The sequence below is a fragment of the Nasonia vitripennis genome, chromosome 1 (assembly GCF_009193385.2).
Source record: "Nasonia vitripennis strain AsymCx chromosome 1, Nvit_psr_1.1, whole genome shotgun sequence".
Lineage (NCBI taxonomy): Eukaryota > Metazoa > Arthropoda > Insecta > Hymenoptera > Pteromalidae > Nasonia > Nasonia vitripennis.
Genome location: NC_045757.1, coordinates 30,065,778 through 30,084,496, shown reverse-complemented (window position 1 = coordinate 30,084,496; position 18,719 = coordinate 30,065,778). Strand labels below are relative to the sequence as shown.

Below are 18,719 nucleotides of genomic sequence, written 5' to 3'. Positions count from 1 at the left end.
TTTATTATCGTCATTGCTAACCCATTGTCTGTGCGATTCCAGGCGACAGGCTAGGCTTCCCCCATCCGGTGGACCTACCCACCACGAACGGCTCAGCCTGCAACGGCGTGAGCTCCTTCGCTCACGGCAACGGTGGCATTCCGTCCATGTGTCCGAACGGCGCCAACGGCTCGTCCCCGACCAACGGAATAGGCCTCCTCACCAACAACAACAACGTCAACGGCAACGGCCACCTCAGCCACAACAACAACAACAGCATCAACAACAACAACAACAACAACAACAACAACCCCACATCCAACCAGCACCACCACACGCTGCTCCACAACAACAGCAGCAACTCGGACCGCTGCTCCAGTTCCGGCGTCTCGTCCTTCGACTCCAGCGAGTCATCGTCCCGGGCGTCCCATCACCAGGGTGGTCGCGTCCTCATCCCTCCGCCGAACCTCGTCAGCGACGACAGCAACCACAGCAGCCACTCGCACGGTAGCAGCAGCCTCCTGCTGACCCCCGCAAGCTCCTCCGAGCAGCAGAGGCCACCGGCCAACTACAAGTTCAAGAACTCGATCAAGCAGAGGTTCAGCGCCGACCAGAGGATAAAGAGCTCGAGCTCACCTCCGCCCACCAGCAGCTCCGAGGCATCACCCAAGCATCAGCAGCAATCCGGACCTGCTCAGGGTGTTCCCATCTTTGCGCTTCACGACAACGGCGGTTTCTACGTACCCCTCACGCTTGAAGCATCTCTTCTCAGGCCTCATATGGGCTGCACCGCTGGAGATATCTCCGGACCGGACGTCGTCCTTCATCCCGTCACGATATCCGTGAATTTCAATCACGCGTCACCCGGTACCGGGTGGTCGCACCAGCAAAGCCCACCTCATCAGATTCAGTAGTGAGGCTCCGGCTGAGGTCGGACTGCCAGCCGCACGCGAGATGGACGATCGCATCGCGAACTCGAGTGTTAGGCTGTGTCGTGTGCGTTATGATGGGTGGATGGATTTTTTCTCTATATGTATAGTACCGTCGTCGTCGTCGAGTGGAGAGAGAGAGAGAGAGAGAGAGAGAGAGAGAGAGAGAGCTTTTATTTACCTGTGTCGTCGTACTTACGTTTCTCACACGCTCTTTTGTAGTATTGTTCATTCTCGGGGAATACTCCACAGTATTTCGACTGCGTTGTGAACGTGCTATATACATAATATTCTCTTTACTTTTACTGTATAACGTACGATGTGCGTAGCGCTTAATTTTAAAAGGTTACATTGCGATTGTATAATATATTATCGTTATACTCCCTTGTCGACGGATTGCCATGGAATTATTTTGCTTGTTCGCCTCCGGGAGTAAATTGTATACGCGTACGATCGAGCTGGGACGAGATGCATGTGTGTGCGAGTCGTCCAAGTCTGCTGCAGCATTTACTCGACGAGAGAGAAAATAGTTAGGATTACGTGTAACATATGAACATGAGAACACAGAGACGTACACGCGTACACATCTTTTTTCTCTTTTGTAAGAATATTCCAGCGACGTGAAAACTAATTTTACCGATGAGACTTTTTTGCCGCGCGACGGAACTCTCGTTTTATTATGTATTCGTGTCTTTAACATTTTTGTTTTTGTTGTAAGATTGTGCATGAACCTATGTAATGTAAGCTTGAGTACACGCGTGAAACCGGAATTTCGAGGAAGAAAGCGCGTTTGTACGATCAATCTACACGGTTGGAAAGTTCATTAACAGTTAGTTTGAGAAACTAGCAGCTGTTAATTTAACTCAGCAGTAGTGCGGACAATTTTTACGACGACGAGAGGACGGATGGTTTATATAGGACGAGTATTGTTGACTTTTTCGAGAACGAAAGTAAACGGAAAAAACTGGCGACGATCAGTTTTTCTTTGTTCTTTCAAGCCGTAATTGTTACGTTTAATAGCTTTATGAATGTTGAAGACTTTTTAAATTTACGATAACTACTAAGAGATATATTTTTAGCGTGAAAATTTGTTGAACGAAATGTAAAGAGAAATGCGACGTTTTATCTCGAAACATAATATATCGGTATGTACAAACGAGTAATCAAAATAGATGAAATTTTTCTTGCTGAATATACACACATATATAACGAAGCAATAATCCGTTATATTCAATCGTTTGCAATAGAAAGACTCAATCGAATCGAGAAAGTAAACGGCGCATTTCCAAACTCTTGTTATACATCCTTCCAATATATATATTGCGTATTATTTCCAACTGTGTAAATTTGTGATATTATATACGGATTAGAAATGATGCAAATCAAACAATCGTCATTTGTTAAAAGGGCAGGACGATTTTCTCTCTTTCATTTACTCATTACACGTCAGAAAGTGGCTTTTTTTTCGTCGAAATAGCGTGGGTTTCGTTATCTCATATACTGTACACTGCCCCTTCAGCAAATCCCGACTTTACCTTATTTATAGAGAGTAAAGTGTAATTCTTTACCGGAATTTCGGATGCGCAATAACAAGAAAGATATAAGAAACCAACAAAGCGTATGTTATACACTTGAAAGAAAAACCAACAAAAAAAAAGAGGATAACAGGCGTTTGATATACGATGTAATTATTAGAGAAAAAAATTATGAAAACTGTAAAGTTTGATAAACAAAAGCTGCAAAAAGAAAAAGCTCGGTGCGCGAAGCCGAGATTTTTTTTACTGGGCAGCGGGCCTCAGCAACACAAGACTGACCGAGACCTGCATTACACTAGAGAGAAAAAAAGAAAATTTTTCTTCTTTATAAGATCACCACATACTGCATTAACTATTATTTGTACATACCACACTTAGCTGTATAAAAACCGTTGAGAGAAGAGTTTGTGCGAAAAAATAAATTATATATATATATATTTACCGTACACCGAATCTTTATTTCCTTATTCCAGTGGCGCTTGATGTGTATCGACACGTCGAGACATTGGTAAACGATACGTACTCAGTACCTCAAGAACGAATCTATAGATTGAAAACTATTAACATAAGGCAAGAACCAAATCGAATTGAATCCATCACTAACTTTATTCAAGTATAGAAATTAAAAAAACATAAATAAATAACAGAACACTAAAGTTCGCAACGATCAACGATACAATAAGAAAAAGAAGGTTATAATAATTTATAATCAAGCCTTACACGAATCTAGAGGCAAAATTAAACAGTAAATAACAGGACAATATATAGATGCTCTCTACTGCTGCTGCAAACGCAGGATATAAGTATTATTGTATCAATAACTTTACGAATATGGTGGCAATTAAAATTCGTTTTTTCTTTTCTTTTATTACACCAACATAATACTGGCTATGAGGGGAATGCGGGTAAACGCAATTCGCAGAACGCGCCTACAATGTTTTTTTATATATATATATATACATATATATATATATATAATAATACGTGACACTTGGGGTCCTTGGGGGCGAGGAGCGAGGGATGGCGACTTGGGAGTTACAAGGCCCGTTACGATCCCCGATTATTATTTTGTTTGTTTTTTTTTTCATCGTTGAGTCGATCGCGTATTACAGCTCTCTCTCTTTTTTCTCCATCGTGCATAATGAGTAATCATCATCCGAGTCCGTCCGAGTCAACCACCTCAGAGCTTGTGTGTTCTCGGATCCCGAGATTATCATATCGTCATGGTTATCGTTTACTGGTATAATGTATATGATCGCTAAAAATGGATGATCATCTTTTGCGAGTACGTCCGTCGTTGCAAGTTGCGCATCTACGAGGGATACTTTTTCCATCTTTTTTTTTTATAACAAATAGAGTGTAATAATAAGTATACAATTGTAACAATAAGACTAGTAATCGTATAAATAATGTTCGCTAGTACAATAATATAGTAATAATAGTATCAATGATAGTATATTTGAACGGTATAATTCACAATCGATTCGAGTGACTTTGAATAAATGTACTTTTGAATCCTTGCCTTGAGGAATCCTGCGATAGAGGCGATTGTTTTCCGGGAGCTTTCGAGGATCCCCGGTATACCTAATCAACAATCGAGTAATTTTCAAACTTACTTTCAAACGTCTCATTATTTTTTTTCCGTTTTTTGGACACATGATATATAAAAAGAGTGCAAAATGTGCGCTTTTCATATAAAATTACAAAAATCAATAAAATCCGACGTTACTTTTTAAAAATACCGTCGTCACATATGCGCGTCCTCGAATCAATTATACACAATCTAATATATCACGAATTTGAGTTAAGAAAATTTTCTCTTCGAATATCAAAATAGCCCGCATCCATAAAAAATCTCGTATACAAAAGGTAAACGAACTTCGATAAAAACCTACTACTACTACGGATACATCTCGCTCGTCAACGGATCCCCTCGAAGCTTCCGGAAACGTCTCTCGTTCTTCTCGCTTCCTCTCACTCTCGTGTCGAATAATAATTTGTTTTTTGTTCAAACTCGATTTTCCTCGTCTCTCCCGGTGATCAATTGAAAAACCTAACTACGCCGGAGTATACAGTTCGAGGGGACTTGCTATATACGCTGTTGTCCTACCATATCCGCGCGCATTATACTCTCTGTTCTGTCTCTCACCTTGCGATCTTTCCATCGTTTTTATTTTTTCTCTCACAATACATCCCTCCTCTTCGTCGTCGTCGTCGTCGCTTATGAGATTATCGCGTCGGTTCACGCTCGTGAGCGCGAAAAATCTTGCCTCGCGCTTCCGCGATTTCCGATAATTTCCGAGGCTATAAAGAGAGAAGCCGATGGGAGTGACGTTTCTTTTTTTAAGTTTGCTCGAGAGCTGAATTCTCGGAGGAGGGCAGCGCGCCAAGATTATAACGGTACAGTAGGCATAATACAGCTATAGCATCAACGTTTTTTCAAGGATTTTCTCCTGCAGCTGATGATAAAATTCCGACTCGGACAAAAAAGCTTGCAAGCACGACGACGATACACGTCCCGTTTTCTTCCCGGGCATCGCAGAACGCCGCGACGAAGAGGAGTGTTGCGTATCTCGCCGCACCGATGTTCCAGCAGACGCCAACAGCAGCGGTTCTTCTCTCTCTCTCTCTCTCTCAATTCCATCAAATCAAATCTCCGTAACAGACTTACAGGGCGCGTCGAGGATGACAGCGACTCGCGAATAAGGTATACGTATACACGCGACTCGTGGAGTAAGTCGAGTACGCGCTGGCATACACACACTACTGCTGCGCGGGCTGGCGGTGCTCGGGCTTGGCCTAGCATATGTGTGGCGTGCGAGGGGCGTGAGTGAACTGGATGTGGAGGTGAGGGTAGATGCGCGGGTTCAGGACGACCGGGTAGTGCAGGATGACCGGTAGGTACGGCCCCGAGGAGCAGGTGCGAGCTGACGATTTGGAGGACAGCCCGCAAGTCGAGGCTGGCTGACAGCAACGTGGATCTGTCGGCTGATGATGATGCTGTTGTTGATGCTGATGTTGATGTTGAGGTTGATGTTGATGTTGATGTTGTTGATGATGATGATGATGACGCGGCTGGTGCGCTTGACGATCGCTGATGTTCGCCGAGATGGCTGACGATGACGACTGCTGGTGACGATTACGGCTCGGCTGAGAAGGAAAAGGAGCGAACTCGCGGCGACGCTCTGGGCTTCCGAGGAAGCTTGATGGTTACTTTTTCTTCTGGGCCTTCTCCGCGGCCTTTGTTACCTTGCCCTGGAGATCTTTGAAATTCACGCTCTGCAATTCGTTTCGTTGCTATTAGTACAAGCTTTATTCATTCATTTATTTTTTAAATTTAATACAGCCCACCTTGATGACCCCCACAGCGACGGTCTGCCGCATGTCGCGCACGGCGAATCTGCCGAGCGGCGGAAACTCCTGGAAAGCCTCGACGCACATGGGCTTCGTCGGCTGCAGCAGCACTATGGCCGCGTCTCCTGTCTTCACGCTCTTCGGATTCTCCTCCGTTGTTTTACCTTTTCCCAACCGATCGCATCGTTGAACAATCTTTCAATAAATCGCTTTCAATCATACGGTTAATAGTAAAAAGCTCTCATACCTGTACGACGGTCGCACTTCTCCTTGATCTCGGCGAACTTGCAAGCTATGTGAGCTGTGTGACAGTCGAGCACAGGCGTGTACCCGTTGCTGATCTGTCCCGGATGATTGAGGACGATGACCTGAGCGGTGAAGTCCTGGGCACCGCGAGGCGGCTGGTTCTTCGAGTCGCCGGCTACGTAGCCACGGCGCAACTCCTTGACCGAGATGTTCTTGACGTTGAAGCCGACGTTGTCGCCGGGAAGAGCTTCGGTCAGAGCCTCGTGGTGCATCTCCACGGACTTGACCTCGGTGGTCAGGGCTGCCGGGGCGAAGGTCACCACCATGCCCGGCTTCAGGATGCCGGTCTCGACTCGACCCACCGGTACAGTGCCGATTCCGCCGATCTTGTAGACGTCCTGATAACCGGCGTGATATTTCAATTTTCGACAGTAGTTTCTTTAACAATTAGACTTTGAGGCTCACCTGCAGCGGCAGACGCAGCGGCTTATCAGTTGGCCGCGACGGCGGCAAGATAGCGTCCAGAGCCTCGATGAGCGTCTTTCCATCGGCATTTCCATCCTTGCGCTCGACCTTCCAGCCCTTGTACCAGGCGGTCTTGGGCGACGGCTCGAGCATGTTGTCCCCGTGCCAGCCGGAGATCGGTACGAAGGCCACCGAGGCGGTATTGTAACCGATCTTCTTGATGTACGACGACACCTCCTTCTTGATCTCCTCGAATCGCGCCTCCGAGTAGGGGGGCTCGGTCATGTCCATCTTGTTGACGCCGACGATCAGCTGCTTGACGCCCAAGGTGAAGGCCAGCAGCGCGTGCTCGCGCGTCTGCCCGTTCTTCGAGATGCCGGCCTCGAACTCACCTGTTGTTCGTTATGATCATCGTTATTCATTTTTTTTTTCAATTTTATCATTAACTTTAGCAACGGCGTGTGATATTGGATTTCAGAGTCGCGCAAAGTCTTGAGCAATCGGGCTTTTCTGCCAAATCGGGTCGGATGCCAAAGCCGCAAGTTGGCAGACTTACCGATTCCAGCAGCGACGATGAGAACGGCACAGTCGGCCTGACTCGTGCCGGTTATCATGTTCTTGATGAAGTCCCGATGTCCGGGCGCGTCGATGATGGTCACGTAGTACTTGGCCGTCTCGAACTTCCAGAGGGCGATGTCGATGGTGATGCCGCGCTCACGCTCGGCTTTCAGCTTGTCCAGTACCCAGGCGTACTTGAAGCTGCCTTTGCCCATCTCCTGGGCTTCTTTCTCGAATTTTTCGATGGTACGCTTGTCGATGCCGCCGCATTTGTAGATCAGGTGGCCGGTCGTCGTCGACTTGCCGGAATCGACGTGACCGATCACCACGATGTTTATGTGGATCTTCTCCTTGCCCATCTTGGCTAGCTGTGACTCAGACTAGTCTGCAAGATTTTCGAAATGATGATTTTAATGCCTCGTTGTGAGCTTTACATCGATCGTAAGAGATGAATTTAGAATTGACGTATCGAAAGCTACATGTAGCTGCTCGTCGAAATGAGATTTGTTCATTGTACTATTAAGTTCCAATACACTGACTATCGCGGTGAGCTACAGTTTGACGAACGTGACGCAATTGGGATATCGAATAAAAGAAACTATAACGGGCCATCGATCTAACAAAGTCACAAATACGTAATGCCATGTCAATTAGTGTGTCTATGCACTTAGACGCTCATATTCGGGTCAATAATCAGCTATATGAATTCGTCAGCTCAATTACCCCTCCGCATGTTCCTCCCACGCATAATCGAGTCCATATCAAACGTTCCTAATTTAATACCCGAACGTACAAGCGCCACATATATCGAGAACTAAATTTCATATCAAACATAATTTAATCGATTAAGTACATCCTGCATTTTTCATAAGCCTCGCACGACTTCGTTCCCCCGGCCTTTCGATTCAATAAGCCACTGCCTCTCCAGACGCTATAGACACGAAAAATCCCCTCGTCATCAAGAGTCTCGGCGACCCAACGGAAAAAAGCCTCCTCGTGTGCACAGCGAAGAAAAATCGAGTGAGGTCATTAAACTTCGAGTCGCGACGTACACCTTGTAGCTCGAATTCCACCCCTTCCCCCACCCCGGAAATCTTTCTTCGAAACGCCCTCGAGAAGAGAAGAGAAATTCGCCCAAAATCTACGGCATCACCTGGGGGTAAAGAAATTAGAAAGTCAAGGTCGTTCCGGTTGCGTTAATCGTGCAATAAAAGCGGCGGTTCTTGCGCGCCAGAGAGCCGCCGATGCACGCGTCGCACATCAACGCCCCTCTTTGCAGCAGCTCTCGGGCGCAAGTTCCGTAATGGCCGTACGGTTGCGAGATCGATCCACCTAACCCCGATGCTTCGACTGGCGAAAGCTCAAACCCGTCCTCTCTCTCTCTCTCTCTCTCTCTCTCTCTCTCTCTCTCTCTCTCTCTCTCTCTCTCTCTCTCTCTGCCTCCCCACTGCGCGCGACGGCGGCAGCGCCAAATACGCAAAAATATCCCAGAACAAAGCTCGAGCGCTCTGTCGTTCCCGAAAATTCGACCTGTCGCGAAAAATTCACGCCGTTTTAGCGGAGCTTTATCGCGACGAGAGCGAGACAGAGAGCTTGCAGAAAGCTCGCGATAGTCGCCCGGCCGGGGATCAATAATACGACTGCGCGAGCCGGCACGAATGCCTTATGCGTCTTCGTTATGTCTCCCGAGCTTTTTGAGCTTGCGACAGAGCTTGCACTCACCTCGAATAGTACGACGTCGCGACAATTACTGCTGTGAGAGCTTGCGGTCAGTTGACGAAAGTTTAGGTGGAAAGAAAGCAGCTTGCAGCTCCCGTGCCGGGGGTTGCGATGCGAGACGAAGCAGACGCGGCGCAAGACCACCCGAGTGAAGTATCTCTCTCTTCGTGCCCTCGCCGCCGCTCGGTCCCGCTATTTCCCTCTTTCTCGCGCTCGCGCGTACACGTCTTTGCGCCCCTTTCGCTCTCCCTCGCGGCTTGGCAAGCTCGGCGCTGCTGTTGCGACTGCTATGCTTGCCGGAAATGCGCCTGCGCACCGGTAACACGGCCAAGCTTCCTCTGCATCTATCTACTCTGTTTAACCTGCTATTGCGGTGGAATGCGAGAATCGAGAGGGTGCAGTGTCTCGATATTATGCTTTTCGCGGTTCTTGACTTTGATTTAAATGTACAATTTTTCAGTATTTTTTTATTTTTCAGTTCATATTGTTGGTGATTTATTTCTTTTTGTCTTGCTTCTAGAGACAGTCTTGATAGTTTCATACATTTTTTTTTTGTAAAAATCATGATTCCAAAACTTTGAGATTACAGTTTTGTTAATACATTGAGAGAAGTATTTCTTTATAGTCAACTAATCTGCGCATTTGAAATTCGAACGCCACGCTTGCTTGGAATTAATCCATATGCGTTAATAGTTAATCCATATTTCTTTACTGTTAGTCGTTTCTTAGATGGTAAAGAAAAAAATATATATTGAAATCATTAAGTTTTATTAGATATAAGCCAAGTAGGTTAGACTGTCTCCAATGCCAGTTTCATTTAAAAGATGTTATTTTTTAACGTTAATTATTTATGTTATAGCGTTAGTTTACATCTGAGATTCTTGCTACGTATTACATTACTAATGTTTACGATGGCTTATGTGGTAGAGCCATGGCTGTTGGTCCCGGGATCGAATTGTCGAGAAAATGCGATTATTAGGCGATATCGGTACCCCAAGATATACGCGATTTATTGTATCAGATACCTGGCGATATTTCAACCCTTAGCAGCTACTGCCCAAAGTTCTACCCTGCATATTTTTGCGTGTTTATCCGCTCTCTTTAAGACTGTGCAGGTAAAGAAAACGCGCCAAGGTCCACTTGTCGGGAGTTTTCGATACCTTATCACATTCTTTCTGTATTTTAAGCTACATAGACTTAAAGAGAACGGAGGAAGACGAAAATACGTAGAATGAGTGCAAGCGCAGGGCCTGACACTGCTCGAAATATCATCCCGTACTGGATCTCGAAAGTAGTTTATTTTCGAATGCCTCTTTTGTGTTTGTGCCGTATTCAGAAATCATAATACGCATGTTGGTCAATAAGTATAATCACAGTGCAGACGATGCTTTCTTACACGCCGTTTGTGATGGTCAGTTAAATCCTGTAGGTAAAACTAATGTAACAAACTTAATGAATATATAAAGTGTCTCTATATAGTTCTTACAAAAGTTGTACCACGTAATACATTTCTTGAAAGTTATAAATTCAAATATACCCCCGCTATAAGATAATAACCATCCTTAAAAATTAACTTTTGTTTGCTTTTAAAATTATTGTGCAGATTAGGAACAAAAATGTCCTTATTCACTACTCCATCGACGTATTTTATGCAAATTAAATAAAACCTGCATCATTCTTACGAATTCAATTTCGACGATTGCCTTCATAAATTACTAATACAGCATTTTTTACATCAATTCATTCATTAAATAACGCTCAGAGTATAACAAATATCAAAGTAGGATAGAAAAGTAACTCTTTTTATTATTAATAAAAAAAAAACGGGTGTATATTAAAAATTATATGCTCATTGTACATTAAATACTTGCAAAAAATCAATTAGATTATTGGTCATATTTCATATTAACTATTATGAGAAGGGTGCGGAGTTGCTTATTCATAATCTTCAGTAAAATTAATGATATGTAATATGTGTTATATCTAGTGTGTATACAATTAAATTTTACTGAGTAATTTTCTGGTAACGGTCAATTCTCCATCTTTTTACTATATTTTGTGTTTTAATTTTCATTTGATGCTAGTTTTATTTATTAAAATCCACGTTTCTTAACCAGTCACTACTTGATGCAAAAACTCATTAAATTAAATTTTGTTAGGTACGTCTATAATTTATAATTTTGTTTTTCCCATGATTTCATGCGTTAATAAGGGCTCTTAATCGCCCCCATGTTAAAATAACTACGGTGTAAATAATACTGAAAGCGAAGCTGTTTTAGACTTGGGTGATATATTTCAAGCACTCATTTAAGTATAATACTTTTATTTTTTAAATAAAAAACAATACTAAAAAAATTCATGTCTTTCAAGTTTAAATACGCTATACACGCTACGGTTACTGACTGCTAATACTTATATTAGTTGTAATTGATCTATAAACAATATTTACATTTACAATTTACAAGAATGTGTATATTTTTGTAATTTTAAAATTATGAAAAAGTACGAACTAGAAAACAAATATAACATACATTATGTTATAGTTTCCAAGAACGCAATTTACTATGTACGAAACATAGATATTCATTTACATTACGAGATTCACTTTGTATGCTTTATGATTTGTTTAGTTAGTTTCTGCGAAGGAAATGTGCTGTGTTTTAATTAAAATAAACCTCCCCATTGATATTACAAGCTACATACATTTATTATTTACTGTTTGCATGGGATGCGCAAAATCGATCCGCACTACTACCTAATGCAGCTCTGGTGGAGAGCGGTAAGCAGTCTGCAATTGCACGATTGCAATAGAGCACTAAGGAGGTTCAGAGATAAGATCCAAGCGAAAGAAGCACTAGATAATTGATTCTTAATCGAAAGCTTTCATTTTTGCACAATGATAGCATTAGCAGCTGCAACACTGTTACACGTAAGTATAATTGAAGTCAAAAGAGGAAGTAATTAATAAATGGAATAATTAGACTTGTGATTAATGGTCGTTGTTATTTGATAAAAGAAAAAGAAGATGTTCAAAGGTAGTGTTTTTTTTTAATATTTACCTCATAATTAGCTTTTAAGTGAATAATATTTACTAGGATAAGTAATTCGCACATCATTATGTTGCTTTATGATCATAAGTTTCTATTATTCATAGCATTAATAAGATAAGATTATTTTCCTCTTTTTTTAGATTATGAAACTTTTTATTGCGCACAAAAAAGATGCTGTTGTCAGCAATCAGAATAATACTGGAATATGTTTTTGTGGAGATGATAGGATAATTCACCTTATTTCTATCATATCGAAGATTGAGGTATTTAAGAATACTTTTATTATAGTGCACCTGCGTATTAATATTACGTTATTTAAAAAAAAAACTAATAAATATGCAATCCTATCAATCGATTCTGAATCAAACAGTACGAAAATTTACTCAAAAAAATAGCTGTCAACTGCATCATGATAATCGAGATTTTGGAACAATTGATCATGAACAAATTCTCAATAACAAGAATGTTTGAAATTCATTTCTATTTTGGTATACGTTTCTATTACAAACTTTATTAGAACATAGATTATACATGATAAAATATACACTTGCATCTTGTTACAGGTGTTCATTCTTGGTTAATAGCAATTCACATGGGATTGAATTCCTTTAAAAACCGTCATAAATTCTACTCATCGTTCTGCCTTTTAATACCTGAATATGTATCAGATTTCGAAAAAGTGTATTTAAAACAATATACTTGTTGGAACAAATGATTGAAATTCTATAAAATATGCGTATTGTTTCGTAGATTATTGTTAAAATATTAACGTTTTTGGATTTTTAAATATAAGATCACATGTAGTAAAGTTTGATCTGTCATTTTATTCGTAGCTACATATGCTGAAGAAGAAATAAATGATTGGTTTAATAATATTCAAATTTTTACGAATATTAACGAATCGAAAAGAATAAATAGTTTTGAAACGCAGTCTTTATTGAAATAAGCTATGTACAAAAACAAATGTACAATGTAAGACAAAATATAACTCGTGAGTATATTATGTAATTTTTTTACTTAATTTTTTTCATTCTTATTCAAATAATAAATTGCGCATGATACATTATACATATAGACAATGAATACGGTGTATCAGATGAAGAAACCTGTGCCAATTGTTTGTTGGCAACGCTGACTTATTTCAAAGAGATTCTTCATTCATCAATTACTTTTTCTATGTATGGTAGAGTGCAGGCGCGTGCATTTTATTGCATGCAACCGATACCTCTTGCTTCATTGCTGCTTTGCCACATAACAAATATAATATTATTCGTTGTATGGTGGTGGTTATTTTCGCTATTTAATTTATTTACAAAATAAAAAGTTCACATACATACGTTAAAATCACAATATTTTAAATTCAGCTTTTTACTTACACACTATGAGTGTATTGCATGACTATTGACTAGTCAACGACTACGTACACCTAATATTTCTTGAAAAAATTCACAATTTAATCGACACATTACACATGAAAAGCTTATGCAGCATTGGATCTCTTCCTCTCCTTCTCACTGATCTCGTTCCTCACAAATTCCGGATCGTTCCAGTACTCAACATCTCCACTTCCAAACACCAAAAAGATCGCGTTGCTTACGATCGACACCCCAAATAGAATCCAGAACACGAACCTCCACTCACCCAGAGTCTGATTCGGTGTCATGATCCCTATGAGGTAAGGTCCTGCGATTCCCGTAAGAGCCGACAGTCCATTCGTGAGAGCCATCAAAGTCCCTGCGTAATTGGGACTGAGATCCAGGGGATTCACCATGACACTGGGATACGCAGCGCCCATCATCGTCATCGCCACGGTGAACATACCGATAACGAGCACACGGTCGCAACCGGCGTACGAGGCTGCGACAATGAAGGAGGACGAGATGGCAAGAGCCACGATGGAGCCGTACTTGCGCACTTTAGTGGTGGAAACGTTCTTCTTGGAGATAAGGTAATCCGCGAGCCAGGGACTAGTGTTGCCGCCGATCCACATGCACAGGTAGACCAGGGACGTGAGGTAGCCATTGTTCGCTACGGAGAACTTGAGCACGCCGCTGAGGTACTTGGGTAAGTCAGTGATTATGCTGAGGATGGACCAGTTGAAGCCGATCAGCGCGATTATCACTGCCCATAAGGGTTTCGATGATAGAATGTGTCGCCATGGAACTGGTGGCGGCTTCTCGTGGGTGTGCTCGTTCATTCGCTCGTTCAGGTAGTTTACCTGGCAACAATGAATTCGAGGCCAATAGAAACGATAATCCAAACATTTCATTTTGAGCTCACTCCATTGCGCTTACCTCTTTCTCGGAAATGAAGGGATGATCCTTTGGACTATTGTAGCAGGCCGGCAGCCAAATGAAGAACCAAATGACGCTGATCGTCCCCATGACGTAAAATACTAGCGGCCATCCTATACTCGAATACTGCAGTATCCAACCAGACACAGTAGTTGCATAAACCGTGCCAATCAAGGCTCCAGCGTAAACGAAGGATGCAGTTCTCGATCTCTCCTCAGGTGGAGTCCACTTGGCTAGAAGCACGTTGATCGCCGGATAGGTCGTACCCTCGCCGAGACCCATGAAGATCCTCAGAATTATGAGAGCAGTGGAGTCGCCTACGTAGATGGCTGCAGGTGTTAGCAGCGTGAAAACGGCTGTTAACAAAATTCCGAAGCCCAATGTGTGCTTGCCGCCGTATTTCTCGGCTACCCAACCGCCTGGGAGATGCGTCACCACGTAGCCCCAGTAGAATGACGACAGTATGAGGCCCTGTTATTACGGTGTGAGTATATTTTTTATTTTAAGATCAATCACACTAATAAAATATAGAGTGATTTAGTTTTTTGATGGAATAATTACCTGAGTAAATTCGTCCCAGTCGTAAGTACCTTTGGTTGATCCAGTACTACTGGTACTATTGTCCGGCACTATGTCATCTGAGTAGGAACAGGTTTCTTCCTCGACGAGGCCTTCGTCATTGTTTGTGGACATTGCCATTTCCGTGATGGCAATCGATAGACAACCACGCATTGCAAATGCATTGAACAGTGCGAAGAAGCACATCAGTGAGAATATGTATCGCTGCGAAACGTTTATACCTTTGAACACGATTAAATAAAATGAGTAATTTCTAGTAATGATCACTATTTTGTTCCTTTTATATAACAATACACATTGCTTTGCACACTTACAGCCTCTTCGAATGTCGGTAAACATAACCTTGTTCATCATAAAAAACGAGTCAAAACTCATCAATTGGGAACTACGGTATCCAGACGGTATGTAAACGACGCTTTAAGCTGTCTGCGTGCTCTGATAATACTGATCAAGCGTAAGACGCGGCGAAATCTTTAAGCTCGCTGTAAGACTTTTAAATAATTGGAGAGGGAAAAGATAAGGTTAATTACCTCACTAGCCTCGCATCAACCGCGTGAAAAAGGCAACTTTTTTTCCTTCAAAATCAGTTTAAATTCCTCGGTGAAACGGAATGAAATATTTTCAAGTTGCTTTTTTTTGTTGTGTACTTTATGACGCTTAAGATACGAGTTAAGATAAGTCAAGTGCGACGCGATTGATGCAACACAAGTGATACTAAAAATAACAATTATTTTTTATAATTTTGTACCTTCTTTCGCTTATTCCTTGGGGAGGGGACGGAGTTGGGCATAATTCGATTTGGCTTCATTAATGTATCATAGATAATATCAAATTTTGAATATGAACAAGTTACAACTTAATTTATACGGACACTATACTATAGCTTTATTTCCTTAAGACGTGGCAGTGTTTATTTAATGCTATAAGACTTTCTCTACGTCACACGAGTTAACAGATATAAAATAACTAAAAAGTGTTACATGGCCTTTACTTTCACGGCTACCTCGTCATTGTTGTCACGGATTTAATAATACGCGCTTTTTAAAAGTCCGACTCATTAAAAGCTGTTAGACTGTTCTGAGTTATTAGAAATGACCGATTAAAATTTCCTACGCTTGTCTGTTTGAGCTTCAGATCCTTCTATAGCAGCAATACTGACTAGACAAAACACTTGCTGGTTAGTTACTTTAGTTACTTGCGCATACTTATCTTATTTCTTATCTGTAAATAGTTGTTTGATTACGGAAAAAGTTGTGATAAGTATTCTTCGTATATGCTCCACGAATTCACAATATACCGCACACATGGCTTTTTTGTATAAAGTTCATGACTTACGTAGTATTGTTAGTCATTATAATTCAGGCTTATCTCTTTTAATAGTGCTAATAAAGGGGACACCTTGACAATGAGCGTTAGAAATCGAAAACTTTGATTCGATTACGATGTATGAGCGTGAAAATTTTTTAACTTGCCTTATTGTGAGTCATAATTTTTTAATACAGTGTGATGCATTTATCAACGACAAAATATGAGTTACCGAGTTCTTTAGGTTCCTAGAAGAAAACATCTTGATGGTACAAAAGTTGAAAAAGAAGAAATTTGATAAAGTTTGATAAAAATGCACAAAGACATAAACGTTATTAACATAAGTGTTGAAGGTTTTTACAAAAAATTAAAATTACATTTTCATTAAAATAATTGATAGATTTTTTTCACGTGTCTCCAGAACGAATCCGCGTTGAGAAAACACCTTCGCTTCACACACTCTCGAATGCAATCTTTGTTCGGGCTCGTGTCCTACAAGTGGCCTTTTTATTCTTAGGCTAAGCGCGGCCAAAAATAGTGAGTGCTTCCTTTTTATGCAACTGTCAGTTTTGCGTCCGATACTTCGACGGATGCCTCAGAATTTCCCCCGGCTTTGGATTTTATTCGCACGTGCGGTGTTCTGACGAACGATGTGTGGAAGCCTTGACGCGCGCGCTTTATATTTACGAAGCTTGGCTCGAACAAACCAGGCGCGCGGAGACGAGTCGGCCTGGTTTCTTCGCGAAAGGAGAATATGGAATTTTCGATTTTGGCGCCAGACCGTAGGAGAGCTGCCGACTGCTAATTTGGGAAGAACTTCAGGGAGTGCGGGAGGCTCTGCTGAGAGCATTATTGGTTAATGTTACTAGAGAGAATCATGATAGGCTATTGTGAATTGCACATAGACACATTTATTTAAATTTTTTACAAATGACTATGAGGTTTGGACGCGCGGAGTTTCAGGGCGCCAGTACGCGTTAGCCGCCAAGCACCAATAGAAGAGCAGTATGCAAACTACCGCAAGTTCAAATGTTTACTTTGGAGAGCTTGGAGGAGCGCCGCCACTCAAACTAGCACTATTTTCGCACAATTACTGCGAATTTTGCAAGATCCAAGGCATTTTTAGAATCCGCAATTCAATTGCAAACTTTTTATGCTATACTTGTGCTAATATAATGCTCTTTCTAGATTTTTGCTGTATAGAATAAGCGAGGTAGTCTATTTATACGATTAAAATACTGTACATTTCCATAAAAGTAGCTAAGAATAACATAAAACATTTGCAATTTAATTGCAGATTCTAAAAATGCCTTGGGTGTCTTGCAAAATTCGCAGTGAATGTGCAAAAAATAGCGCTGGTTTGAGTGGCGACTCCCCTCCATGCTCTTCCACATTATACATTCGTTATTGGTGTTTATTGGTACATAGCGGCCATAACGAACTCTGGTTCCAGCCTGCAGGGCAAACATCCTCATATATCAGACTTGTACGTGTCTATGTTCTCCTGCCGAATTACATAAATCATACTGAAGTGAGTTCAGTAGATATAACGTTTTTTCTCCGTGCGGGATATCGTTTAGTAAATTTTGTCATAATTTTACTACTTACACAGCTTTGAAAACGTTTTCACTACTATCAGATACTTGTTGAAATAACCAACTTAGAAGGAGTAACAGGAGCAGTATACCTTGCACAATAAGTATTGAAAGGATGATCTTCTCATATAGGCTAACGTGATAAAATAGTAGCTGCAAAACGGTTGTTTACAAATTTATACATTATTGTTGTAATTTTAGAAATGAATCAATAGTATACTAATTATATTTTGTTACATACAGTACATGTAACTTCTTCTGTATTTATTTTTTGTTTGCATAAAACAAACCAAAAAGTTAAGTTCTTCATGCCCTCAATGTTTTTTGTCTCCTCCTCGCAGTTTACACCGTAAAGTAAGTTACCTAAATACGCGTAGTTTAGGTTAGAGTTAGGGTTTGATGAGTACATGGCTTGAGCGCTGTGCTCCGTCGATAACTGTTTACCGACGGTGCGCCGAAATCACACAAAAATTTTTTACGGTATCCGCTGGCGAATCATAATAGCCGAAAGTACGCGTACCAACCAGGAGAGATGGTACTTTTTTTACCAAGGTTGTTAGCAAAAAATTATAATAGACATAAGTTGCATATAGAAATATTTATTTTAATTTTTTTGCGATTGTGCTCAGATACTGATAGTACTTTGTATACAAATATATGCATGTCTTAAAATTAATATACAGTATATATGTAGTTTGTTCAAATATTCGTAAAGATGTTATGAAATTCAGTGAGGACTTATAGACTATTTAGAACTAAAATCTTCTTGTGAGGTTCGGTTATCTTGGCAAACAAAGTTGATCGTTGCGTCATTTTAAAATTCATTCAAAATTAATTTGTTACACTTGTCCGAGTGTACTGTTCACTTCCATAATATAAATTATTCAATTATTAAGTTCATGAATTGCTGTATATTCCGAAGTCCTCTATGCAATAAAAGATAATTATCTCTTAATTACCATTGGAGTTGACAACGGTGATGTTTGCTTCGTCAGTTTAAAGTTACCAATATGTGAATATTTTACAGGATTCGTCGTCATTAATGGTGAATACCAAAAAATTCTGAAATTGATAACAATGTACGAAAATGGCCATTATTATTTATTTAGAC

At 41.1% G+C, this 18,719-nt stretch overlaps 5 protein-coding genes across 12 annotated transcripts in view; 2 read left to right on the top strand and 3 right to left on the bottom strand.

The window, feature by feature from the left end:
- The window catches only part of LOC100679013 (transcription factor cwo), a 37,289-nt gene extending 34,400 nt beyond the window's left edge, over positions 1-2,889 (top strand). For all 5 annotated transcript variants that reach the window (XM_008210075.4, XM_031921130.2, XM_008210074.3 and 2 more), the window contains one exon: positions 43-2,889. In XM_008210075.4, the coding sequence (XP_008208297.1) occupies positions 43-893 (851 nt within the window). In that variant the 3' untranslated portion in view covers positions 894-2,889. The remainder of the gene's footprint in view (positions 1-42) is intronic.
- Positions 2,881-9,069, bottom strand: LOC100114989 (elongation factor 1-alpha). The gene is made up of 6 exons (XM_001600731.6): positions 8,789-9,069; positions 7,065-7,451; positions 6,509-6,900; positions 6,045-6,441; positions 5,795-5,961; positions 2,881-5,722 (listed from the first exon to the last, which is right to left on the bottom strand). The coding sequence occupies exons 2-6, from the start codon at positions 7,423-7,425 to the stop codon at positions 5,654-5,656; spliced, it is 1,386 nt and encodes a 461-aa protein (XP_001600781.1). The 5' UTR covers positions 7,426-7,451; positions 8,789-9,069; the 3' UTR covers positions 2,881-5,653.
- Positions 8,561-12,906, top strand: LOC107982231. 3 transcript variants are annotated; one of them, XM_016990421.3, is made up of 5 exons: positions 8,561-8,933; positions 11,550-11,714; positions 11,976-12,098; positions 12,206-12,323; positions 12,399-12,906. In XM_016990421.3, the coding sequence occupies exons 2-5, from the start codon at positions 11,682-11,684 to the stop codon at positions 12,548-12,550; spliced, it is 426 nt and encodes a 141-aa protein (XP_016845910.1). In that variant the 5' UTR covers positions 8,561-8,933; positions 11,550-11,681; the 3' UTR covers positions 12,551-12,906. The 3 variants fall into 3 exon arrangements, with proteins under 3 accessions (XP_016845910.1, XP_016845911.1, XP_031776993.1); XM_031921133.2 differs by having other exon boundaries at positions 8,573-8,938; XM_016990422.3 differs by lacking the exon at positions 12,206-12,323 and having other exon boundaries at positions 12,399-12,515.
- Positions 12,330-16,186, bottom strand: LOC100116642 (sialin-like). 2 transcript variants are annotated; one of them, XM_001601034.6, is made up of 5 exons: positions 15,457-16,186; positions 15,023-15,190; positions 14,691-14,929; positions 14,130-14,600; positions 12,330-14,053 (listed from the first exon to the last, which is right to left on the bottom strand). In XM_001601034.6, the coding sequence occupies exons 2-5, from the start codon at positions 15,081-15,083 to the stop codon at positions 13,316-13,318; spliced, it is 1,509 nt and encodes a 502-aa protein (XP_001601084.2). In that variant the 5' UTR covers positions 15,084-15,190; positions 15,457-16,186; the 3' UTR covers positions 12,330-13,315. The 2 variants fall into 2 exon arrangements, with proteins under 2 accessions (XP_001601084.2, XP_031776989.1); XM_031921129.2 differs by lacking the exon at positions 15,457-16,186 and having other exon boundaries at positions 15,023-15,388.
- Positions 16,187-17,052: 866 nt separating this feature from the next.
- On the bottom strand, positions 17,053-18,046 carry LOC103316449. The gene is made up of 3 exons (XM_008210078.3): positions 17,850-18,046; positions 17,622-17,761; positions 17,053-17,517 (listed from the first exon to the last, which is right to left on the bottom strand). Exons 1-3 carry the CDS (start codon positions 18,015-18,017, stop codon positions 17,508-17,510), a joined length of 318 nt encoding a protein of 105 aa, XP_008208300.1. The 5' UTR covers positions 18,018-18,046; the 3' UTR covers positions 17,053-17,507.
- Positions 18,047-18,719: the final 673 nt, after the last annotated feature.

Excerpts from the sequence above, each read along its gene's own strand:
- LOC103316449 (XM_008210078.3), bottom strand. The coding sequence starts at position 18,017 with ATGTACTCATCAAACCCTAACTCTAACCTAAACTACGCGTATTTAGGT. Across the intron at positions 17,762-17,849 it reads CAGAAGAAGTTACATGTACT|CTACTATTTTATCACGTTAG; the intron begins GTATGTAACAAA and ends ACCGTTTTGCAG.
- LOC100116642 (XM_001601034.6), bottom strand. The coding sequence starts at position 15,083 with ATGAGTTTTGACTCGTTTTTTATGATGAACAAGGTTATGTTTACCGAC. Across the intron at positions 14,601-14,690 it reads ACTGGGACGAATTTACTCAG|GGCCTCATACTGTCGTCATT; the intron begins GTAATTATTCCA and ends CCGTAATAACAG. Across the intron at positions 14,054-14,129 it reads CCTTCATTTCCGAGAAAGAG|GTAAACTACCTGAACGAGCG; the intron begins GTAAGCGCAATG and ends CATTGTTGCCAG.
- LOC107982231 (XM_016990421.3), top strand. The coding sequence starts at position 11,682 with ATGATAGCATTAGCAGCTGCAACACTGTTACAC. Across the intron at positions 12,099-12,205 it reads CTATCATATCGAAGATTGAG|TACGAAAATTTACTCAAAAA; the intron begins GTATTTAAGAAT and ends TGAATCAAACAG. Across the intron at positions 12,324-12,398 it reads TGAAATTCATTTCTATTTTG|GTGTTCATTCTTGGTTAATA; the intron begins GTATACGTTTCT and ends ATCTTGTTACAG.
- LOC100114989 (XM_001600731.6), bottom strand. The coding sequence starts at position 7,425 with ATGGGCAAGGAGAAGATCCACATAAACATCGTGGTGATCGGTCACGTC. Across the intron at positions 6,901-7,064 it reads CATCGTCGCTGCTGGAATCG|GTGAGTTCGAGGCCGGCATC; the intron begins GTAAGTCTGCCA and ends AACGAACAACAG. Across the intron at positions 5,723-5,794 it reads TCGCTGTGGGGGTCATCAAG|AGCGTGAATTTCAAAGATCT; the intron begins GTGGGCTGTATT and ends AACGAATTGCAG.